A 22573-nucleotide genomic window follows, 5' to 3' on the forward strand; every position below is an offset into this window, starting at 1 on the left:
TGGGTTTTTTTTGTAAAAACTATATGGTTCAGTGTTCTGAGACTAGTTATGCTGCTAATAGAATCACAGAATCACAGATTATGCTGAGGCGGAAGGGACCCATGAGGATCATCAAGTCCAATCCTTGATCCAGGGCAGGACACCCCAAGAGTCACACCACATGCCTGAGAGTATCATACGAACGCTTGAAGTTTGCAAGGCTTGGTGCTGTGACCACTTCCCTGATGAGCCTGCTCCAGTGCCCAAACACTCTCTGGGGGAAGAACCTTTTTCTAATAGCCAACCTAAAGCTCCCCTGACACAACTTCAGGCTGTTTCCTTGGGTCCTGTCACTTGTCACCACGGCGAAGGGATCAGTGCCTGCCCCTGATCCCTCCTCATGAGGAAGTTGCAGACTGCCATGAGGTCTCCCCTCAGTCTCCTCTTCTCCACGCTGAATAAACTGAGTGACCTCAGCTGCTCCTCAGACAGCTTCCCCTCAAGGCCCTTCCCCATCTTCATTGTCCTCCTTTGGATGATCTCTAGTAGCTCAATATCTTTCTTCTATTGCAGTGCCCAAAACTGCACACAATATTCAAGGTGAGGCTACCCCAGTGCAGAGCAGAGCGGGACAATCCCCTCCTTCGACTGGCTGGCGATGCTTTGCCTGATGCCCCCAGGACATGGTTGGCCCTCCTGGCTGCCAGGGCACTGCTGACTCAGATTCAACTTGCCATCAACCAGCACTCCCAGGTCCCTTTCTGCAGAGCTGTTCTCCAGCCTCCCGTTCCCCAGTCTATACACACATCCAGGATTGTCCCATCTCAGGTGCAGAATCCAGCACCTTCAGTTGTTGAGTTTCATATGGTTGGTGATTGTCCAGTCCTCTAATTTGTCAAGGTCTCTCTGCAGGGCTTCCCTGCCTTTGAGGGAATCGGCAGCTCCTCTGAGTTTCGTGTCATCTTCAAACTTGCTTAGTATCCCTTCCAGTCCTGTGTCCAAGTCATTTATGAAGATGTTGAAGAGCACAGGGCCCAAGATGGAGCCCTGTGGAACCTTACTAGTGACAAGATCCTCTGTGCTCGACCTGTGAGGCAGTTGCTCATCCAGTCCATGGTGGGTTTATCCAGCTGTGTGCTGGACATTGTGATACTTAGGAAATGGTAAAGACGCTGTATTTGGCCAGATAGAATTAAGTGAAATAGTAACAATTTCATATTGTTTCTTTATGGGTTTGACTGCCATCCTGTGTGTTTTCTGTTGGGTTTTTTTAATTGTTTGCATAGGTATTTTGTCCTTATGTTGGTGCAGAGCTCACCTTTCATAGTGAAAAGTCCAGAGGGATTCTTCAGGTACGAAAACAACTGATAATGAAACAGATACGCGTTTTTAGGTAGTTTGAGTTTAGGTGTCTCTGCTGATGAAGCTGTCTTGCTACATGCTGTTTTACAGGTAGTGCAGTTCCTCTCTTGTCTTCCAAAACACGTTTGCTTTCAGCTATCTCTTTTGAATGTTGTGATAATCACATGTCAGTAAGAGAGAGATGTGTTTAATGCTAGAGAGACGTTGTTGTGAAGCATAAAAATTTCGGAGCAAGAACTGTGGAACATGATCTTGTAAAGAGATAGCCAGGGTGTCTGACTGATGGAAGGAGATAAAGTGTATTTAACTGTGAGAAAAAGTTCTATTTCTTTTCAGTAGTATTAACTAGAGCACTGGAGAGTTTGTTTGCTCTTTAGTAATGATAATACTATATTATTTCTAAAATTATATTTTCTATTTTTCTTTTCACCGTTTTTATTATCCTGTGAGCATCCACCACCACAGCTCTGTTTGTGAGTGGCAGCTTCTGTTTTGCCTGACCTTACATTCCTCCTGAGAGACAAAATGTACTACATCAAAATGCTAGATTTTCTCTGCAGCAGGTTTTAAAATGCCAGATATGTTTCCTGTCTATTTTGGGAAGCTTTTGCTAGTGTTAAATTGCAATTTGAATTAAGACTTACTCAGTTCTTTCTTCCTTAGTTTTCTATTCTTTCTTCCTTAACAACTGAAGGTGTTTACTTCTTCTGGTTGACAAATTATTTAATTCTTTTTAATCAAGTCTTTATTTGTTAGGTCATTTGCTATGTTTATGGAATCCAGTCTCTCCTAAAGTTGTGGTTCTACCATTAATACTTCAGCAAGTGGATTTTAAGAATTTTAAAGGAGGAGGCGTAATATCTGCCTTATTTGAGACAGTGAGTGTAATTCATTAGTTGAGCTTAACTAGGTTTCTTTATTCTTTAGTAGCTGCATGCAGAAATGCGAAGAGGGGAAAACCGTGGAGTTTTCATGAAGCTGATATGGAAAGTTAGTTGGTTTTTCTAACAGTATCAAATGTAAAGATTTAGGAAAAATTCTGATTAATGGAATCTAAGCACCTACTGTTGCTATACAGACTATATAAATATGTAAATATGTAAAACTAACCCAAGTATCACACCAACTAAGCCTGCTTTTTTTCTTTTTCTTTTTTTTTTCCCCCTCTTTTTTTTTTTTTTGTTAAAATGTGTGTTTAGTGGCTTGCTGTGCTTGGGTGAAGTAGTTAGGCTGATATACTTCTGTTTACAGAAATACTTGTGTTCCTTTATACATCTTCAGTCACTTTAGGTAAAATAAATTACTTCATATGTAAAGTTACCATTTCTCTTTCTCTTGCATGAGCAGAGCAGGATTTTGAGCTGTCCTTCTGTCTTGGTTAATCTGAAAAGTGCACGTATCTGTGGGAAGCTTTTAAACAAGGGGATGAAGTTTGTATATTAGGGTTTTCCTCACATATGAATAAATGCTTTTGAGCTGTGGAGGATGTGGACATAAACTGTATCAGTGAAATAATTTATAGTTTAACCTTTAGCTAGGTAGCCTTTGTCACCTATTGAATTACAAGTGGGTCTGCTTTCTAATGAGAAAAGAAGCTACTTAAATTGCAAAAAGATAAAAATGATTGCTTGCACTCCTAATGTTAACTCCTTTAGTCCTCATCTGTAAGGCCCAAAGCCTAGAAAGAAGTTTTTATAAATTGGTGTGCATTTACCAAGGCTAAGGTTGCCTGTGTGACATTAATTCAGCTCCTTATTTATATACATGGTGACATTTCATTGCTTTATTTCATTCTATTTTAAATTAATATTCATAGTTTTAAATTATTTGTTTGTAACTCTGCTGTTTCTTATAGGAAACTGATGCAAATGATTCCAAATATGAATTTTCTAGACACCCACCAAATTCTAGAGTAGCGGACACCCGCATGATTTCTGGGTAGAATTAATGTTTTTAAATTTGTTGTTCTGCTGCTGCTATTGGAGCAAGTAAGCCAAGAACAGTAGTAAAGTTCCATCACCTAGCAGTCCTAGCAGTGGATGGCAAGCTTTGCCTAATGATTTCATGGTTAATTTCAGGAAAACAAGTGATTACTGTTTACTCTTTTGGTTCCCTTGCAGTGTGTTCTATGTGGTACAGTTTGCCGCTAAAACTCTGAATTAAAACTGGCATTGGTAAAGTTAGGGACAGCTTATGGTGTGAAGATGAGTGGTAACTTCTTATACAAAAAGAAAAGTATTCCTTGCTTAATTTAACTTCCACCTCCTGGTGGTGGAGGGTAACAGAAGGGGGAACACCTGTCTAAGCTGAAAACTTATTGATTTCAGAGCAAGAAAGTACAAACAGTTCATATGAATAATCCTTCCAGCAAACTGTAGGGGTGGATTTTCTGCAGTTTCTGACAAACTGTTCTTGAAGAGATATAAAACAGATTTCCTGATTGTCATTCTCTTTAATACAATGGCCCACCCATTTAGCAGAAACTAAGCAAATGGAATGTACCAAATAATCTATAGAATATTTCATCCTAATTAATTTGACAGTCCTTGTCATCATAGGAGTCTGTTTGAGATGCTTCTGTTCATCTTAAGCATCAGTCACCCTTTGTGTAACTTGAAATTGCTTCTGTATTCTGAAATGACTTCTTACTGTGCAGTGATGTATTTTACTTAAATTTCCTGGGTTTGAAAGAGTGAGATTGGGAATGACAGTGTTCTGCATGAGCTCCCTTTAAAAGCCCCATTCCATTCCTTCTAGATATGAGATGTAATTCTTCATATTTTTTTTTCTTCCAGCCCAGTGTATTAATCGTAAGCTATAAGGAACTTTCAAAAGCAGCTTCTCAGTTTGGATCTTATAAGCAAGCAGAATGGCGTCCTGACAGCACAATGATAGCTGTTTCAGTAAGTAGAGTTTTTACTTCTTACTGTGGTTAAACTGTTGCAAGGACAGTTTTGCATTGTCAATTTCTGTGTTTATACAAACTTGTAGATCGTATATACGTTTAATTGATATTTGTCTTGTGAAAATATGTAATATTACCAAGGATTTTTTTGATGATAGAAGCTTTCTTTTATAGTTTTCATTCATTTTTCCCCCTGAGAAGGAACTACAATTCTTTGTTTTAAAGCAATGCTCAGATATATTGGCAAGGGATGATACAGCATCTCAATTTAGTAATCTGATGACAAATAATAAAGGGATATAAAAGATATGTGAATGAAAGAAATACATGTGGATTTAAGTGACATAAGCATATTTAGCTTGATAAATAGGGTTTAAAGGTGGGTCTTAAGAGATGAAACTGAGGCTTTATTACTGTGTCTTTTGGTGATTTAAAAAAATTGCAAGGCACTGAGAACGCAGGAAGATCACTGTGATAAGTGATACATGAACTCTTCTGTTAAGAATCTTAAAGATAAAGATGAGATCTTGTCTCAAATGGAAATAAAGTCTTGTTTCATAGCTGGTGTTGTGCTCACAGCCGCAAATTGGGACTATTTCAGCACTGGTATTTAAAAATTGGAGATGCGAGACACAACAAAGATGGAATGGAGTTTATAGAACTCATAATATGGGATAATCCTCTTGGTGACTTTTGGTCAGGTCTTTTGTTAGGACCAGGTCTTGTATTGGGTAAGATTCTTTTTCTAGCATTTAAAATTAAGGCCACTGCACCTAATTTTTTTTTTTTTTTTTGAGAAGGTACAGAAGAAGAGAATAAAATGATTTAACTTCCCCATCACAAGTTGTTTATATGGAATTACCAAATGGGTAATAATTACTGTGTTTATTGGTACAGTGATTCCATCTCCTAATAGAAAGTATCTTTCATGCTTAAAATGATGCCTATAATTTCAACCAATCAGATATTTTTATCTTGGTGGAAAACACCAGGTGGTTTATGAAATAGTTCATGTCTCCATCATAACTCTAAATCAACTAAACTTCCTGTGTTCTTGTGTGTAATGTAGGGCCAAATAGTTGTCTAGAATGTTTAAGTTTCCTAAGAGTATCTCATGGTATCAATGCAGTAAACTATTTCTGTTAGTGCAAGATTATATTCTCAGATAGTGACTGCTGATAGTTACCCACAAAGGCAGAAAGGAGACTTCTGTAACTTTTACTGTGAATAAAAATGAATTCCCGATTTTATATTACATACATAAATACAGCATATAAATATTGCATATATATATACAGCATATAACAAATGAACTATCTAAATGCATTTTAATTAAACGTTAATGTGGTAGTTCAGAAGAAATTGAAATTTTTATATTGAATTGGCATATTGTGTGGTGGGTTTTTTTTTTTTGAGATGTTGGGATCCATTTGCTGAAGAGACCTTGTGGTTCACCTGACAGTCAGATAAACTTTAGTTTCTACCACTTCAGTCATTGCAATTTCAAGGTTTTCTGCAGCGAAATATGTATTTCTGGCAGATAATGCCAGAATCTAAATGCCCATAAAGTCTCAGTTTGTAAACTAAAGCTCTACGAATTAAGATTTGAAATGGTCAGAGCTTATAAAATAATGTGTCACAAAATTTCTAATATTTTTCATGTTTGTTAGGTTTATATTTCATCTCCTGGGTGTATGTATACAAATAATACAGTCAGGCATGTTTGTTTTGGTAGTTTTAATATTAGTTCTGTTTTGCAGTATGCTTTTAGCATGTATATGGAATTTAATTTGAAACAGTTCATGAGTCCTGCTGAAAGACCACGTTTACAAATATTGCTGGTGTTGTTATAGAGAGGCAGGGCAGAAAGTCAGTTTTGGGAGCTTAATGAAGACGACATTCCTGCATATACACAGTACTTTTGTCGCCCAGTAAAACTGTAAACTTCTTTCCAAGAGAAGAGTTTTCTCTCTTGCTTTTGACTTGTTCTTAACTAATGAGTTCAAACGAAGGAGCAATGGCAAAGCAGATTTTTACTGAAGAAACCAGTAACTTTGAACTGAATTACCTTCAGTTAATTACTGAAGTCCTGTGCAACAGCTAAAAATTCTAGTTTGAAAGCTGTCAGGTGATGTTTCTCACCTGTGCTCTTGAGTTTCTTAATTATAGTATGTAGTAGTTTTTGTGTAATAAAACTTTGTTTTTAAGGCGGCAAGCAAAAGGCTTAGTATGTACTTACTAGCCAAGTAGTACATTCTTTTTTTATTACTGTTATTTTTTTAAATGAAATGACAAAGGGGAGTGTAGTCTAGATTTTATGTTCACTAGTGCAGTGATACGCCCTGTTGTTTGGTTTGTGACTGCCAGAATGTTCAGAGTGTCTCTATAAATTACTTTGCAGCATATGCTTTGAGGTAATTATTATTTGTACCGAATGCAGACTGTGGGGAAACATATGAGGCTTTATAAAATACTCAAAGTAGCCTTAATGGTATGCAGTTAAACAAGCTTAAGTGATTTTCACACTGTCATTATCCCGTAGCAATTCTAATTTCTTTTACTTACTAGTATTGTCTGTTGCCTTCCCAAATCTTCGTTCACGAAGCCTAGCCATGAATGATTGTCTGTTGCTAAACTTTTGGCACATTTTCTAAGCTGGTCTTCTTTTTCCCCTTATATTTTGTAGTTTCTTCTTTCATATTGCTGCATTTGTAGTTTTTCCAGTGTTAAGGGGAAATAATCTATTTCTTTTTCTAGATTAGTACATACATCTTAGGTAGCTAATTCTAGGAATAAAACAAACTTGTGAAGTGGATCAAGATACTTCAACATAGGAAGGTATATGAGGCATTTTAGTCCTTCTCCTGTTACAGGCAGTTCTCTAATACAGACTGCTCTTCAGTGTGCATTCCCATAGCTAAGCTTTATTAAACATGGTAGCGTATAAGAAACCATGTTGTGAAATCCCTGGCAAGATACCGTGTATTTACACTTTTGACCGTCAGAGATGAGAATGATCAGGGATTGGAGAACAGTGATGGTTGTTCTAATAGGTTTCGCTGCAACACAGACATTTCTAAAGCAATGGAGAAACCTTTGTGAATGAATATGATCAATTTACCAGAAGTGTGTGGTTGAATGCTTCTGCATTTCATCCAGCTCTTCATGGAATTTGAGGTTCTATTTAGAAATGAACCTGTAACAGTAGTAACTTTTTGCTTTGAATAGTGTTCAGTAAGGCCCTTTGTACCTTAATATCAGTATAAAGATACTTCACAGTATTGTTTTACTTTTCTTTCCAGGATAAGATAACTTACGAGTTAAATATTTAATGATGTAATGGAAAGAACCTGTAAAGATGTTAGAAATGAACACGTTTCTTTACCACATAATACCCGAACATGATATTACAGCGCACAGAAAAGCTTCCATTTATTGTCAGCCTGTCTCAAGCTCACCATTATGGTTCAGATTTTATTCTTGCATGAGAAGGATACTTGCTTCAAATGAGAATAATACTGTTTCTTGGACTTTGAAGCCGAAACACAAATTTCTTTTATGATAAAACGAAATGTTTGACTGGGGAAAACCATGGCATCTATGAAATTATAAACTAAGCTAGCAAGAATATTAGTTCATTCAAAGAATAGGAAACCAACCTTGAAAAGCAACATGAAACCATTAATTTCAGTGCTTTTTGTCTCCAGTGCTTTGGATACATGCCCAGCCAATATTAAACTAATACATGGAAACACTATTTAACCTAAGTGCATTTACCTGTTTGCCTGAAAAATAAATTTATGCTGTAAACAAGTAGCACTTCTTTGAACAACTAACAGTATTGGTCATCTGCATCTCCTGTGCTTATGCAAAGCTGTATCAGCTTCTAGGTATGACTGGAACATCTGGTAACTAAATGATTTGTGTTTGTTCTCTGAGTAGGATTACAGTTTGAAGTCAGTCTCCCAGAATGACAGAATATGACTGGGGGTTGAATGATAGTAAAATCTTTTTCAGACATGGGAAGATTTTGAAAAAGGTGTTGTGGTAGATAAAGATAGTCTGATATGAGGATTTTTGAAAACTACCTGCATTACTGACATTGAGAGTCAGTGCCTAACTTCTTTGCACTATGTAGTGTCCGTATGTTTTCAGACACTTGGAGGGTTTATTCCAGAGGCTTGCTACCTTCTACTATGTTTTCTACGTTAATTCGCATAGTTGGTGAAAATTAGGTACCTGTGTTCTAAATATCTGATATAGTTGCCAAGTTTTAGGTATTTATATGGATCAGAGAAAAATTTCTGATGAACTAGTACATAAAGAGTGTTGTTTTTCCATTTTTCTATCTACTGCATGATCTGTTCAGTTGGCTTTAAGGATGGATTTTACCTGGAATTAATTTCAATGCACAATTTTTTAATATGTCTGAAACTTCGTATGAGCGTGTATTTGTGTTCAGTATATGAGACAGACGTAAAAATTGCATGAGATTGTGTGGCTTTAATCATGCTGAGACTAGATATGTATCTTATCAATGTTTCTCTTTCAGACTGCAAATGGATACGTCTTATTTTTTGACATCCCATCAGCAAGAGACAAGTATCTTTATGAGCCAGTCTATCCCAAGTAAGTATTTTAAATTTTGCATTTTCATAGTATGAAAAAAATAGGACTAGACAAGCTCTAATCAGACTTTATTATAAAAAAATATTTTCTTACAAAGTATGCTTTAAAACTTGATGAATATATGAGCCATCATTCCTGTGGTTAGAGTCAGTGCTGAGAAGCTGTGTCTAACTGAATTGCTGTGTGCTGGTAAGATTCCTTAGGTCCATCTTAGAAGCTCTCAAAACCCTAAATAGTAGGGTTAAAATTGTCTAATTTTATAATTTGAGGTAGTCTGTTGTATTCATGGTCTGTAACAAGCTTTAATAATTCCTATTGAATAACTCAGTTGATTAAGTCATGTCTCTTAGTAACTGGTAAGGTGCAATGTGAAAGTAAATTCCTCTCTGACCCCCAGCTTTTAGTAACTTAGAGATTTTTTGAAACAAAGAATTTCAATATTTTTGAAAGAATATTAATACCTTTTAGTAAGAATATACAGAAGTATTTTAGGTGCAGTGTGTTATGTTGTCAGTTTCACCTTATTTTCCTTATTGTGAATGGCAATACATTTTATATGTTTAAAATGTGACTGTATTTTGGATGTAGTTGTAGTTGACTTAGTTGATTTTGGATTTGGCAAAATTGGAAAACCTCAAGGAGTGTATGTATATGTGTCTGTGTTTAGATTGGCAGAATTTGCAGTCATTGATTGGATCAAATTTGTCCATGGGAATAATAAAAGACTCCTGATTTCTCATTGGCTAGAAACTTCTTTTTTTTGATATCCCACTACTTACCTTCATCATTATGATAGCACTAGTCAGTTTAATTTTTCTTCACATTAATAAAATGAGTTAAAATTGGTTGGTGGGTGTCTCTGCATGGGCATCTCTGAGGAGCTGGATAACCTAGGATGTCATGTAAGAGGAAGACTTTTTTTTTTTTTTTAAACGTAAGTGTTAAACCATGAATGTAGACAAGTTATATTACTTTACTTGCCTCTTTGAGAACTGAATAGCATTTTTTAAACTGACTTTTCACATCTGGCTTACTGTTATCAGAAGGAAAAAAAGGGCATACAATTCATTGCTACAAACTTTTGGAATAAATAAAGGGATAGTATATCTTCAGCTTCCTTCATCATGCAAAAAACTAAACAGTAGTTTATTGTAAGTTTTTCTTATTCTCTTGGGAAAGTTGTGGGTTTTTTTAATTGGCAACTGAAAACACACGGAAATATATATAAAACATGGAGTAAGAGTTAAAAAAGAAGGTTTGGGAAGTTCATTTAGAATGTCACATGTAGGAAGGCTTGAAAATATCCATTAAACCAGTCTAACTTTTATATTAAAACATTTGTAATTGATTTGTATTGTCAACGTAAAAGCACATGTTTTTTTTGAAAAGTCTTTGTTAGTTGTGTGTTGAATGGTCAGGGTTTTAAGATACATTTGTATAGCCCAAAGAGGGCTATAATGCTGATTCTGTAGGAGAGTAAGACAAGGTGTTTGTCCCTTGAGTGTTTATAATAGGTTGCTTACAATCTCCTAAGACTAATGCGTGTGCTTACCTTTAAGAAGATGAATTGTCTCACTGAATTTACTGAGATTACTAGTCTGTCTATATTTAGCCTTCAATTTTGAAAACCTACATAAAATTAGTACTGTTCTGATTATATTAGATCAAAAGAAAGACACAAGCATTTGTGGGTGAATTATGCCTGGTGGAATTAATGTCAAATTATTCTTTAAGGTATTATTATGGAATGAACTTTTTTGGTGCAGATGCAGATACAGTGCACTGCCTGTGGGCAGTTTCACTAATTTGCTTTGTAAAGCAAATACTTGGAGTGGAGGTGGGAATATCAAACAAAAAAACCTCCAATCCAAAATGAACAAACAAATGAAACTAAAAGCCAAAATTAAAACTTTAACTTTCTTCTTTCATATGTTCATTTTCCAAAGGCATTATTTCATTGAAGTGCTTGGATTTTATTTCTGCTGGGCTAAACAATACTAAATTAATTTTATTAATTTTATTCACTCTGAAGCCATTAAAAATTGGTTAAAGCCCTTGATGTGTCTTGCTTTGTGCTTGAAGGGGGAGATCTTACTCTTTTCTCCCACTGTGACTGTGTGTTCTTGGCTCCTTCCTCTGTGTTGGCAGCAGTGATTATGCAGCTGTGCCTTAAGTAAGGTTGGGTTGTGCACCTGATGGGGAAACTAAACCTGCCTATCTCCATGCTTTACCCCTCCCCACCTCCTCCCCTGCATTCGAGTAGCTGCGTTTGCAAATTGGCATTTAATAAAAGTCTGGATTAGAAAATAGTGACCTTGAAGTAAACTGAGCAGCTGCACTGTGAAGTTCAAAAACATGGAGTCACTGTTTAGTGATACTCATATTAATTCTTATAGTTCATGATAAAGCAACTACTTGCAACATTTTTTTAACTGTCATGCAGACATTAATTAGGACTTGCCCAGCTCTATTAGATATGTGGTTATTTACCTATGTTAGGCAAAGTGAGAGGGAGGGTGTGATTTTTGTGGAGAGTATGAGGATGTCCTTGCATTAGTGATGTGATGAGACAGCTACTGGAAAAAAGTCAGTAAAAACTGAGGTGAATGGACAAATATAGGTTTCCACATTCTGTGTTTTGAGGTAAAGAACTTTTGCCTACCATTATTCACTTTCGATGCTGCCAGCACATAACTTAAAATTAAGAGACATTATAGAATATAACCCGTTGAGGTTGGTGTTTTTTTTTTTCCAGTTGTTTGTTTGTGTTTGGTTTGTTGTTGATTTTTGGGGTTTTGTTTGTTTGTTTTGGTTTGTTTTTTAATCTTGTGAGCACACTTTTGTCAGTGCTTGTAAAAGTTCAGTCTTGTCCTACTTTTTAAAATTACGACTAATTCATAATGTTTATTAACTGTCCATGTCTACTAACTTCTTGTAAGCAGAATAAAACCTGTTCTTTAGTAGCCTTTCTTTAAATAATAATGGCCAGTTCTGACAGAAATACAGTATTTCAATGTAGTGACTACAAAAAGAAAGGAAAATCCTCTTAATTACAACTTAAACTTGAACGTGTTCATGAAGTGAGCATGCAGTGGGATTACACACCAGTAATGTCCTCAGCTGTGCCAAAATGTTGTACAAGATTTCCTGGTTTAGTCAGTATCCTGAAGTTGAAATTGCAGCTAGGTTTGTTCACATACAAGGGAAAACTTAGATTCTCTTGTCAGCTTAGTTCTCATTTAAACAAAATGTGCATATTTTACCATAAATACAAAGCCAGAAAGGCGGGCAGTAAGGTGGGTGTACGATAGATAGACAATTGCTTGACTTCAGGGGGTTTTTGCTGTCTTCCAGATTGGGACTCTGGTAGCTGAAAGTTGCAAGTTCATATGATATTGGTGCTTTTTTAAATAACTGCTTTAAAATTTTCTTGATAGCGGTTTAGTGTTGGTTTGAAGAAAAGGATCAAAAGAGTTGGAAAGCTGAAAATCAGAATCAGTCCTCATTTGTCTGTATGGAGGGGGAACGTTAGTAGAGAAAATGTATGGTCCTTCCAGTTTTTAATTGCTTTTATACAGAGTTGTTACTATATATGGCTGTTGAGCAACATGGTCCAGAAGAGCTTGCCTGTGTTTGATTTGTTAACAGAACTGTTCTGGCATACAGCTGTTGTGTAAACTGTAATTACACCTGCAAAAATTTTCTGCCAATACAATTTGAACAAAATGCCTCAAGGTAGAAAGCAAAACAACACTGCATGGGAAGTGACAAAAACAATTCTGTTGTTTGTAACTCAGTATGCATTGTAGTATATCTAATGACAGTGTGATTTTTTTTTTCCAGGGCCAAGTCTCTCTTTTTTATCTCACTCTAATCAGCAGAGGTTTAGTAAAAGAGCTAAAGTGTGAGTTGAGGCTAAGCTGTCATCCTGTTTGAATGCAAGAGTCTTTGCTTCCCCTTATTTTTCAGTAGTGTGAAACAAAGAGATTTTGGAAAGGAAAGCTGAGTGAACTTCACCTGCACTCTGCTACTGTTTGTTTTAAACCAGACAGAATCGCAGCCTAGGAAAATTGATTTCTGATTTAAAAAAATGCGCATTTGGCATGGTTTCCTCCTTTTCATATCAGCCTATTTTAATGGTCTTTATATTCTGAAATTCAGTGCTTTAATCGAAGTGCTGAAATCCAAGATTATTAACTTTAGTAGCTAGAACCCACAAAACCTTTATTTTTTTCTATCAGCAATTGAGGACATAGCTCTTACAAAGTTGATAATATATTAAATACTTAAAGAAAGTTGAGTGGGAAATTCTTTTTAAGTACTATTTTATACCTTTAAACATTTAATCAGTTTAAAATAGATAATATAGTAAGAGTTAAGGAATTGACCTGTTCAGCATTATGCACATTATGTGTAAAAATCTGTTATTACTTTTATGTAAGAAAACAAGTGCTCATGTCATAAGTGCAACATTCTGTCATGAATTCGGAGTATATATAAAAGAGGAAACTTTTAATTTTTTTTTTTGCTGGAATCCATTGGTAGTTTTTTGTCAAACTGTAATATTTTAGGAATGTTACGCATTGCAGTTTTTCTCTCAAAGGAAATACTTCTGACTCTGTTGATCTTTGGCTAGGCATTGCCAGTCTGATCTTGGAGCAAACAGATATTCATACTCAATGACAACCTAAAGTATCCTGCTTAATTTGTTAGACTAAAACCAGGAAAAAAAGCAGTAATTGTAAAGGGTTTTATTTTTTACAATTGAGCTGAGTAGTCTGCAATTTCATTCTAGCTCTTGGAGACTTTGCTGTGCTTCAGAGTAGAGTTGGAAGAGAATCAGTATTGGCCATTAGCCCACATTCTGGGATACTTTCCTGCGGTGAACACAAGTACAAAGTCCCGCTTCAGTTAGTTCAATGTGGTTTTACCACCCTATTACTGAAGTAATTACAAGATAAAACATCAAGCAAAATGTATGTATGCTAAGATTATAGCATGTTAAAATAAAATTTATCTCTGCCTGTGAGAGACTTAAGAAAACTGACAGGGCTTTGTAAGCAGTGACAAGGTATGGTGGTAATTTTTTGAGTAGTTTCCAAAGGAATTTGTATTATTCCTTTGTTTCACAGTGAAGAGATGCATAACACCATCATAGTAGAGGCTTCTCTGTACTGAACTGATAGTTATTTCTGTGTAGAGGTTTACTAAGGAGAGTAACTTGAGTTCTATCACTTGAAGAGACAGCATGTGTGGCTTAATGCTGAGGATACTTTTGCCTTTAAAAAAGAGAAAACCTAAAATTAGCCTTTACATGGCTAATTAACTAAATGTGGTAGTTAGAGATTCTTTTGTGTCAGGTTTTTTCATATCCTCAAGTGGTACCTGCGTTTGGGGAGTGATATGAATGTTGTGTAAATTTAGAATGAGACCTCAATGCTGTAGATTATTAAGTCTGAAATTACTTTAAAAATTGAAACCATTTTCTAACCAATATGGGTATGTGAAGAAGGTAGTGTTTGTATCCTGGTTTACCATGCTGTATTGTTGCTTATACACCTGGTTACTTTTTTCATGTGCTACTCTTTCTGGCACTTTTGCAAGCTTTTACGTTTTGTGTGACATGCTGGTTAATAGGTGCCATAAAGTATCTCATCAGTGGACATTTTTTTTGTGATTCAATAGACTTCAGATTAGCATGTGCAAAGGTTTTGAACTTTAAACTGTGCAAGGGTAATCAGTGAGGTGTACAGTTAATTAACTTACAAAATAATTTTTGTTCAGAATTGAGCTTCTGCTAAACTTTACCAGTGTGGTTTCCCCTGTGAATTGTTTTTGGCATTGTTTGGAAAAAGTATTTTTAAAACTGGATTAGTGTAGAATTTTTATTAACTCTTAGGGCACTTGATAGCCCTTGATGTGGCTCAAGAGGTTTTAACTGTTGTCAGGAAATCTTTGCAACTGGAATAATAATTTGATAAAACATTTAGCTTTTTTACATTAATGCTTAATTAATTAATTAGTTAGTTCTTTCTCAAACCACAGAAACCTGCTACTACCTAGTTATGTTGTAAAGGCTGTACTAAGAATTACTTTTCTAAACCCTTATTCATTTTTTATAGTTGTTTTCGTAGACTCTCTTAATTTTGTTGGTGCAGCTATTGCCAATCTGTGTGAATATGGCTCTGGATCCAGACAGACATATTTAGTCCTCAGGTGGTACATTTCTGCAGTGTATGGTGAAGAGATGCAGATTTAGGGGTGAGAAGGTGCTAATTGCACAAAAATCAAAGCTCACAGGGTTTTACTTATTTGAGAACCATTCCTAAACAGCATTGTAGGTGGGGAGTTCTTAGCGAAGAATCACATGTTTAAAGTAATAATGGAGGCTCTTTGAATGAGGTATAAAAAATTAAGTCTTCAGCTGTACAGTGTTCACTTTACTGACGTGTTCACGTGAACCATTTTAAAATGGTTAATAAACACTGTGTAACTGTGCTAACGCAACAGTAATCACCATTGTAACTTTTTTGCTTTCTTGCTGTCAAGGAGATCAACTCTGAGTTCTTGGCGATGTAAATCCATTTAGAAACACTGCTCTGGTTTTGTCACATAAGTATTGCTATTAATAGATGAAACGTCACGATTTTTAACTTTTTTTTTGTCCCCTCTCTCCCTCTCCAAGTACTACTGAAGAAACCATTTTAGCAGCAATAATTAAGAATATCATAGCCCAAAAGCAGTATAAAAATATTTTACCATTCAAAAGATATTTCCTGATGAAAGGTCTAGAGTCTTTACTTTTTTTTTCAGTGAAACATCTCCATTGCTTCCCACACAGCTGCAGTTTAGTTAGTGAGACTGGATGCTACTGACTTGTTTGTTATTTGTTTGTTTCTTAAGTAATACAATGTCTGCCATTAGGCACACTTTTTTTTTTTTTTAAGCACAGTATTTTTTGACTGTGAGAGCATCTCTGAACTTTTCTATGCTATTGTGCCACCATAATTGCTACCTATATTACTATGATTACCCCAGATAGTACAGTGGAAACTTAAATCCCAATTTAATGCTGTTTCTGCCTCTAGGCAAGAATTCTTCAGTAATAAACAGAAAACAGTGGACATTATTTTGCAATACTTAAAGCAGACTAAAAAATATTATGTGTTATATACCTCTGTTGCAATTATAAAGATGTGTTTTAGGTACACACTTTCAGATTCTGCTGTAATTAACTTCCTAAGTATTTCTTAGTTGCTTTTGCTAGCAGTGACTAAGTTTGGTAATATTATTTCTGAGTGAGTTTTGTCCGTGGATCATGTTGCAACACTTAACTCCTGTACAAGTAATGGAGGACATTAGTGCAGTACTGTGCACCTAGAAGAATTAGGTACCTGTTGTCCTGTTTCCTCCTCCTTGAACCTTCACCCTCCCGCAGATAATAAACTTCAGGGAAGTTCTTCCTGCCAGTTGAGGGGAGTCTAGCTGGCTATGCTTTTGCATGGTGCTGCCTCCTTCTTGAATTTGGGATGCTTTAGGTTTGGTGTGGGTTTTTTTGTTGTCTGTTTTTAAAAAGAGACAAGCATTCCTAATCTTTCCATATTTGAGGTTTTCTTGAATAGCGGATGAGGTTGGAGATTTTTCTCAATTCTGAGTTTTGAGTGATTTTATTCACAGGCTTAGTTACATTAACAGATGCCATGCAAATAGGAGGGATTATGTTTGATTCGACATGCAGCTAGCTAGTCACTGGAACCACATTCGCTTCTCTCAATTTTTGTGCAAAGTGAGTTACTTAAAGTTTGGCTACAACAGTAGCAGATGCTGATGTGGCAACCCAGACCAAACATTCTTTCCTGATTTTGTCAGCTATGCATTCTTCGTTTAAAGGTCAGAGTAATTTAGCCAGTAAGGCTGACTCATGCAGATGTGTGTTATATGAACACAGTGTACTTTTGGTTGCACCCCCTTTGCACCCATGCTAGGAGTTTCTTTTGAATCAATGAATTAAACATAATCACAGACCACGAATGGAAATACTGGCATTTTTGGATGTACCTTAGCTCTATGTGTGGATCGACCTCTTGCACATAGGGTAAAAGAACCCATTTTGGGATGACAATGATAGAGCCCCAGTGGAAAAGATAATGCTCCACAGGTGGTAACAAATTTGCTGAAACTAGCTCATGAAACTGAAAATATTCAAATATTCTTACAAGCTATTTTTTTATCAAAAGTGTTTAAAGAGACAAAACTTGCCCACATGGATACTTGAAATTTCTCTTCCAGCAAAAGATGTCATTTAAGCCATGCTGTTCCCATTCTGGCTTTGTAGTTTATGTTGTGCAGAAATACTGTGTTTACAATTGGTTAAGTACTGTGGTCAGTTAAAACAGAAATGTCATGTGGTGTGTTATACCAACCTGACAGTAGCATTTATGCATTACACAACCTTTTTCTTTCAGTTTTAGTTGTTTGCTTATAAGATTCAGCTCTACCACTGATTCTTGATAACCCAGAGTCATTTCATCTAGTTTTGGAGTATACTCTCTGGAACTATACATCCATGTGGGTTGAAGGGCATGTTTCCAAACACCCAGAGTTTTGTAAATTTTAAAAAAACCTTCAAGAACCCCAGAATGATAGTATTAGGGGAAAAAAAAAAGGCTAGTTAATTCAAGCCTCCTGTCAGTCCATGATAGCTAGCTTATATGAAGGGCTATTCTTTCCTAAGACAGCTGCATGTTGTAATTAATTTTTCAAAATGCAAACCAAACATGTTAATTCAATGCTTATACAAGTTGCCATTTTTTGATGGTAGATTAACTAATCTTAAAGTAATTTTTCTCATTTTTCCGTATAATTTTTCACAACCACCATGTTGTTTTTTTCTGCAAAGATGATACTACTTCCATGTGCTAACTCCAGAATGTCAGAAGTTGTCTTGCCCTTAGCTAGCATATATCTTTGTTCTTGCTACTTAATAAAAGGTGTAGTGCCATCAAAGAATAACAGATGTGGATTTCATGTTTTGCTATGAAATCGTAATGAAATTGTGGAATTTGATATCAACTGAGATAAACAAGGCAGGAAAGAGCTTGAGGTATCCTTGTGGTGTCAGACTTCTCTAAAACTGCCTCTGCTTTGGTTTCTGACATGTCTTAGGCAGTTATATTGGCTACCCTGATGTAAATTAAAAGAAGTGTTTTGTCAGTTAAAATACAGGTGAAGATTGCATAGATCTGTATATCTGTTGTTTCTGACTATTGAAGTTGTACTAAATTGTAACTTGTCTACAATACCTGTTTAATTCAGAGTTTACTTTGTTTGCTACCATAATGCTCATGACATGGATGAGCTGGATGACATGTTACAGTATTTATGACTATGGGTCAGTTTTCATTAAAAAAAAAAAAAAAAAGTTAATGAAGCACTTGGGACATCTGATAACCAAGACAAACAAGGAATACTTTAATGATGCTGTATAATAATGTATAATGGTGTTGTAAAATAATTATTAAAATGCGAAATTTAAATGAGGAAGATAAAAATGAGAAGCTTTTTACATCTAGAAGTTGATATTGTGTAATGGTCTGTTTAAAGGAAGGGAATCAGTGTGTAGTCATCTCTTTTCTTAGTAGGTCTTAGCTTTATTGTTAATTTACTGTAGGGAGATATATCCCTATGAAGTATTGCAATAAATGTCTACCTGTTGTGTTAGACATGCTGAATTAATATTATAAACATCGATCTGGGAAAAGAAGTGGAAGAAATGTGAACATTTTGCAGTCTGTAATATGTGTAATGCATCCTGGAAAAGAACAAAGTGGAGATACTTAAAAATTCAACACAATTATTGTGAACAGTTAAATATTAATTTATTGAACCAGAAGTTCCACTGATATGTATCATTTATTTTAGGAGTATTAAGACAGGCTGCACAGCTCTTGTAATGTTCATTCTCTGTTCATTGTCTTATTTTGCCTATGTACTCTTTATAGACATATAGGATGATTTGATAGACTAAACTTTTTGTGCTAAAATTATGGCACAGATATTCAGGGCTTCTTGTGGCAGGTTGCACGTGACTGGTGTGTGTATATGTATATAGGAGGAAAAAAACCACAGGAATGCAAGTCAGTAACTCTTACCTCTTCTGAGGGGCAGCTTGTTTCAACTGTATTTCTCTTCTGTTTTAGAGGAAGCCCACATCTGAAGGGAACACCACATTATAAGGAAGAACAGTGTGCTCCTTCATTAAATCTAGAAATGAAGAAAGTGCTGGACTTGCAAGCCTCTATCACAAGGTATGTTAACTAATGAGGTCTTAAGAATTTTTCTGTATATAATGGTACTTTTTAAAAAGAGAAGGGAAAACTGGATGGAAAAAAAGACTTCCAGTAAGTTTTTAGATTTATTAATAGTAAAAACTAATATAAGTAGGTTACTGTTAGTGACTGGTAAGTCTGAGGAGGTAAAAAAGTAAATTGCTGTTATATATATGTTAATAAAGAGCTGTTATTTTCCTTTTCCACACCTTTTCGCCTGAAGCCTCTGAATTTCAAAGTTAAAGTAACTTAGAGGGAGGAGTTTGGTTTCTTTTTTTCCTAGCCTGCCCTCCTTAGCAAATGTTTGTGTCTTGTTAAACTAAGACAATGTGTTAGAGATTTCTTGGAGACATAGGTAGGTAAGAGCAAAACTCTACGTAGCATTTCAGCTTTTCTCCAGCTGCCTTCATAGGGTCCTTTTTGTCCTGGAAAAGCCTTTTGCTTACCTCTTCTTCTTTTGTGGTGTTTGCCTTCTCTGTAAATGAACTTTGAACACACTAAATAAGTATGTGTGAGAAGTTGGTGAGCATTGGGATGAGCTGGCAAAATAATAAAGTGCATTTTGGGGAGAGGCTCCGTAACAGAAAGCGGTTGTTGGAAGACATGCAGTATATTCTGGAAGAAGCTGTCCTGGTTGTAATCTGCATGCAAGTAGACTAACAGTAGTCTTCAGAACTTTGGAGATGTTTGGGGAAGGATTTAGGATAAGTCTAATTTCTCCTCCATCAGTTTGCTTAGACTACAGATTTGAAAGCTTTTAGATTATTTACAACCTAGGCAGTATTGTTAATTTTCTATAGGATAGATGAATAATTGATTGTTGGCAGGAATGTCTTAAGGGTAATGAAAAGTCTTGAAATGATCTTCAGCAGCTAATATATCAGTTAAACAATTGCTCTAACAATGCAGATCTGTTTATAAACAGTGATTGCTGAAGAAAAATAGAGGTATATACCATATTTTGTCAGCTTGGTACCTTTACAGTCTGGATGACTTAGATGTTTAGTTTGTAATGTATTTGTAACTTTATATCCTAGTTGTTGGTACAAGAAGCAGTATTAATGGTATTTATTACATTAATTGATTTTTTTCTGACATTGGTTTGAGATGCAGTTTTTTGGGGATTGACAAATATTTTTGTTAGTTTGCAGTCCATGTTAGAAGACCTACTTGTTGCTACTGCTGATGGATTTCTCCATCTTGTTCACTGGGATGGTATGACCAATGGAAGGAAGGCCATCAACCTATGTACAGTTCCATTTTCTGTGGATCTACAGTCTTCTCGAGGTAGGTTTTGGGATTTTCTATTGCTTACAATAGTTACCTTTTGGTGACACACTATCTAATATAAATGAGAGATGAGAAAATTTTACCATTTGTAACTGTGTACAAAATAGCCTGTTTAAATTAGTTTTTTTCTTTGAATTAGTAAGTAAACATCTGAAATGTCCGTTGGCTTACAATATATCTGTGTTCACATCTTAAACAACTGATATTCTCTCAGCAGGTTCATTTTTGGGCTTTGAAAATGTTTACATCAGAGATATGGAATACTGTGCCACGCTTGATGGCTTTGCTGTTGTTTTTAATGATGGCAGAGTTGGTTTCATTACACCAATGTCAAGTAGATTCACTGCTGAGGTATGTTTCCTTTGGTATTTCTACCCTATACAGTACAATAAGTACATTTTCTTTGATCTCTGTACTTCAGTTAGCTTTCTACTTTAAATTCTGTTCAACTACAAAGAAACTAAAATTTAGCATGCACTTAAGAGAGAGCATAAGAACAAGACTATTTCATTTGAGCTAGATTGGTCTAGGGTTAGTATCCATGAGAGAACATAGTTGATAGTAAATTTAACTTTTGTTTATTTGTTCAAAATGTCATTATAGAGATGGTCTTATTGTGTCTGCAGCAGACTTCCTGTTGCTAGTTACAAGTGGGATGGTAAGAAGTGATTTCTCCTATGGCTAAATATCATAGGTAATATTTCTAGGTCTGTCTATGTCTGTCACATAATGACAAATGTACTTCAGAATTTGTTTTAAAGGAATCTTTTCCAAGTGAAATATTTTTTTACATGTAGTAATTCAGCTTAAAAAATAGTGTGTTTTTTCATTAGATATCTTTATTTTAGTTACAGAAAACCCAAGAGAATATGTCTAATGTCTAGACTTCTTCACACAATTATAATATCTGTGATTTCAGCTTTTGCAGATGGGAGTTTATTTCCCTATTTTGTGTTTTCTTTTCATTCTTAGTACCATATACTGGGGTTCTTTTATGCAGTATGAGGTTGTTTTTTGGGTGGGGTTTTTTGCCTTATAGATATTGACCTGCTTTGATTATTTAGAGCTCTGATAAACAGTTTCCTTACCTGATATCTTTCTGTAATTTATAGTAAGAAGAATGAAACCAGATGTACATATACTGGATTTTGTTTATTTGAGCCATCTCAGTTCATCTTGACATTTACAATAGAAATTTCATGAGATGATGGTCAACTAATAGATGTGTAATGTGGTGAACATGGGTAGAAGCTGACTGTCATTAATAAAAGCATTGTTTAACAAAAAAATCCTGTGAATTCCTTTCTTTACAGCAGCTCCATGGTGTTTGGGCACAAGATGTGGTTGATGGAACTTGTGTTGCAGTGAATAACAAATACAGGCTAATGGCATTTGGATGTGCTAAGTAAGTTTTGTAGAGCTAGTTCAGTGCGGGGGGGAAAACTTTAATTCTGAAGCTGAAGTAGTGGTTACTTTTTACCAAGTTGTGTTGCAAGAGCTGTAAAGATGAAACTGATCCGTCTTCCTAGAGACTGTATAATGTGCTCTGTCAAGAAGGTAGGAGAGAGGTGGAAAGAATTGGTTGCCTGCTTGAACTGCCATTGAAATTTATGCTTACTGTTCCATTCAGGGTGGGGGGGAAATAAAAGGTGGCTGGACCAGTAGCATGGATTGGAAAGTGCTGCTGTTCCACCTAATCTCAAAGCAGGATTATAAAGTCAATTTTAAGCAGTTAATCATAATTATATTGGACAAGAATCAGCACTTTGCACTGAACCAAGAAAATGCTCTGTGAAGAGATGATTTGGTCAGGCAAACTGTTGCCTATTTGAGTAGCTATGAATATATGTAAACTAAAATGTTGCAAGAGTGCTTTTAGTTATGGTGTTTTGCCTACTGCTCCTTCAAGGCAGTCCCCTCTGCTTTAGCAGATCTAGAGTGCAGCTTTTTATTTTCTTTGATTGTATTTTATTTGGGTTTTTTTTAGGGTATTTCAAAAGATCTAGTAGTTTATTTTTCAGTTCTTGTCTTAAGAATTAGTATTCTTAGTTGTAGTAACAATGTAGTGTGTTGGTGTTTC

General features: G+C 35.6%; 1 protein-coding gene across 6 annotated transcripts in view; it reads left to right on the forward strand.

The window, feature by feature from the left end:
• The window catches only part of RIC1 (RIC1 homolog, RAB6A GEF complex partner 1), a 47984-nt gene that overhangs the window by 6168 nt on the left and 19243 nt on the right, over positions 1 to 22573 (forward strand). For 3 of the 6 annotated variants that reach the window (XM_032674834.1, XM_032674830.1, XM_032674833.1), the window contains exons 2-7: positions 4137 to 4244; positions 8799 to 8875; positions 19075 to 19182; positions 20348 to 20490; positions 20708 to 20844; positions 21807 to 21898. In XM_032674834.1, coding sequence (XP_032530725.1) covers positions 4137 to 4244; positions 8799 to 8875; positions 19075 to 19182; positions 20348 to 20490; positions 20708 to 20844; positions 21807 to 21898 — 665 coding nt within the window. The other 3 variants (XM_032674832.1, XM_032674831.1, XM_032674835.1) reach the window with 3 other exon arrangements.

The sequence above is a fragment of the Chiroxiphia lanceolata genome, chromosome Z, assembly GCF_009829145.1.
Source record: "Chiroxiphia lanceolata isolate bChiLan1 chromosome Z, bChiLan1.pri, whole genome shotgun sequence".
In the NCBI taxonomy this organism is placed as follows: domain Eukaryota; kingdom Metazoa; phylum Chordata; class Aves; order Passeriformes; family Pipridae; genus Chiroxiphia; species Chiroxiphia lanceolata.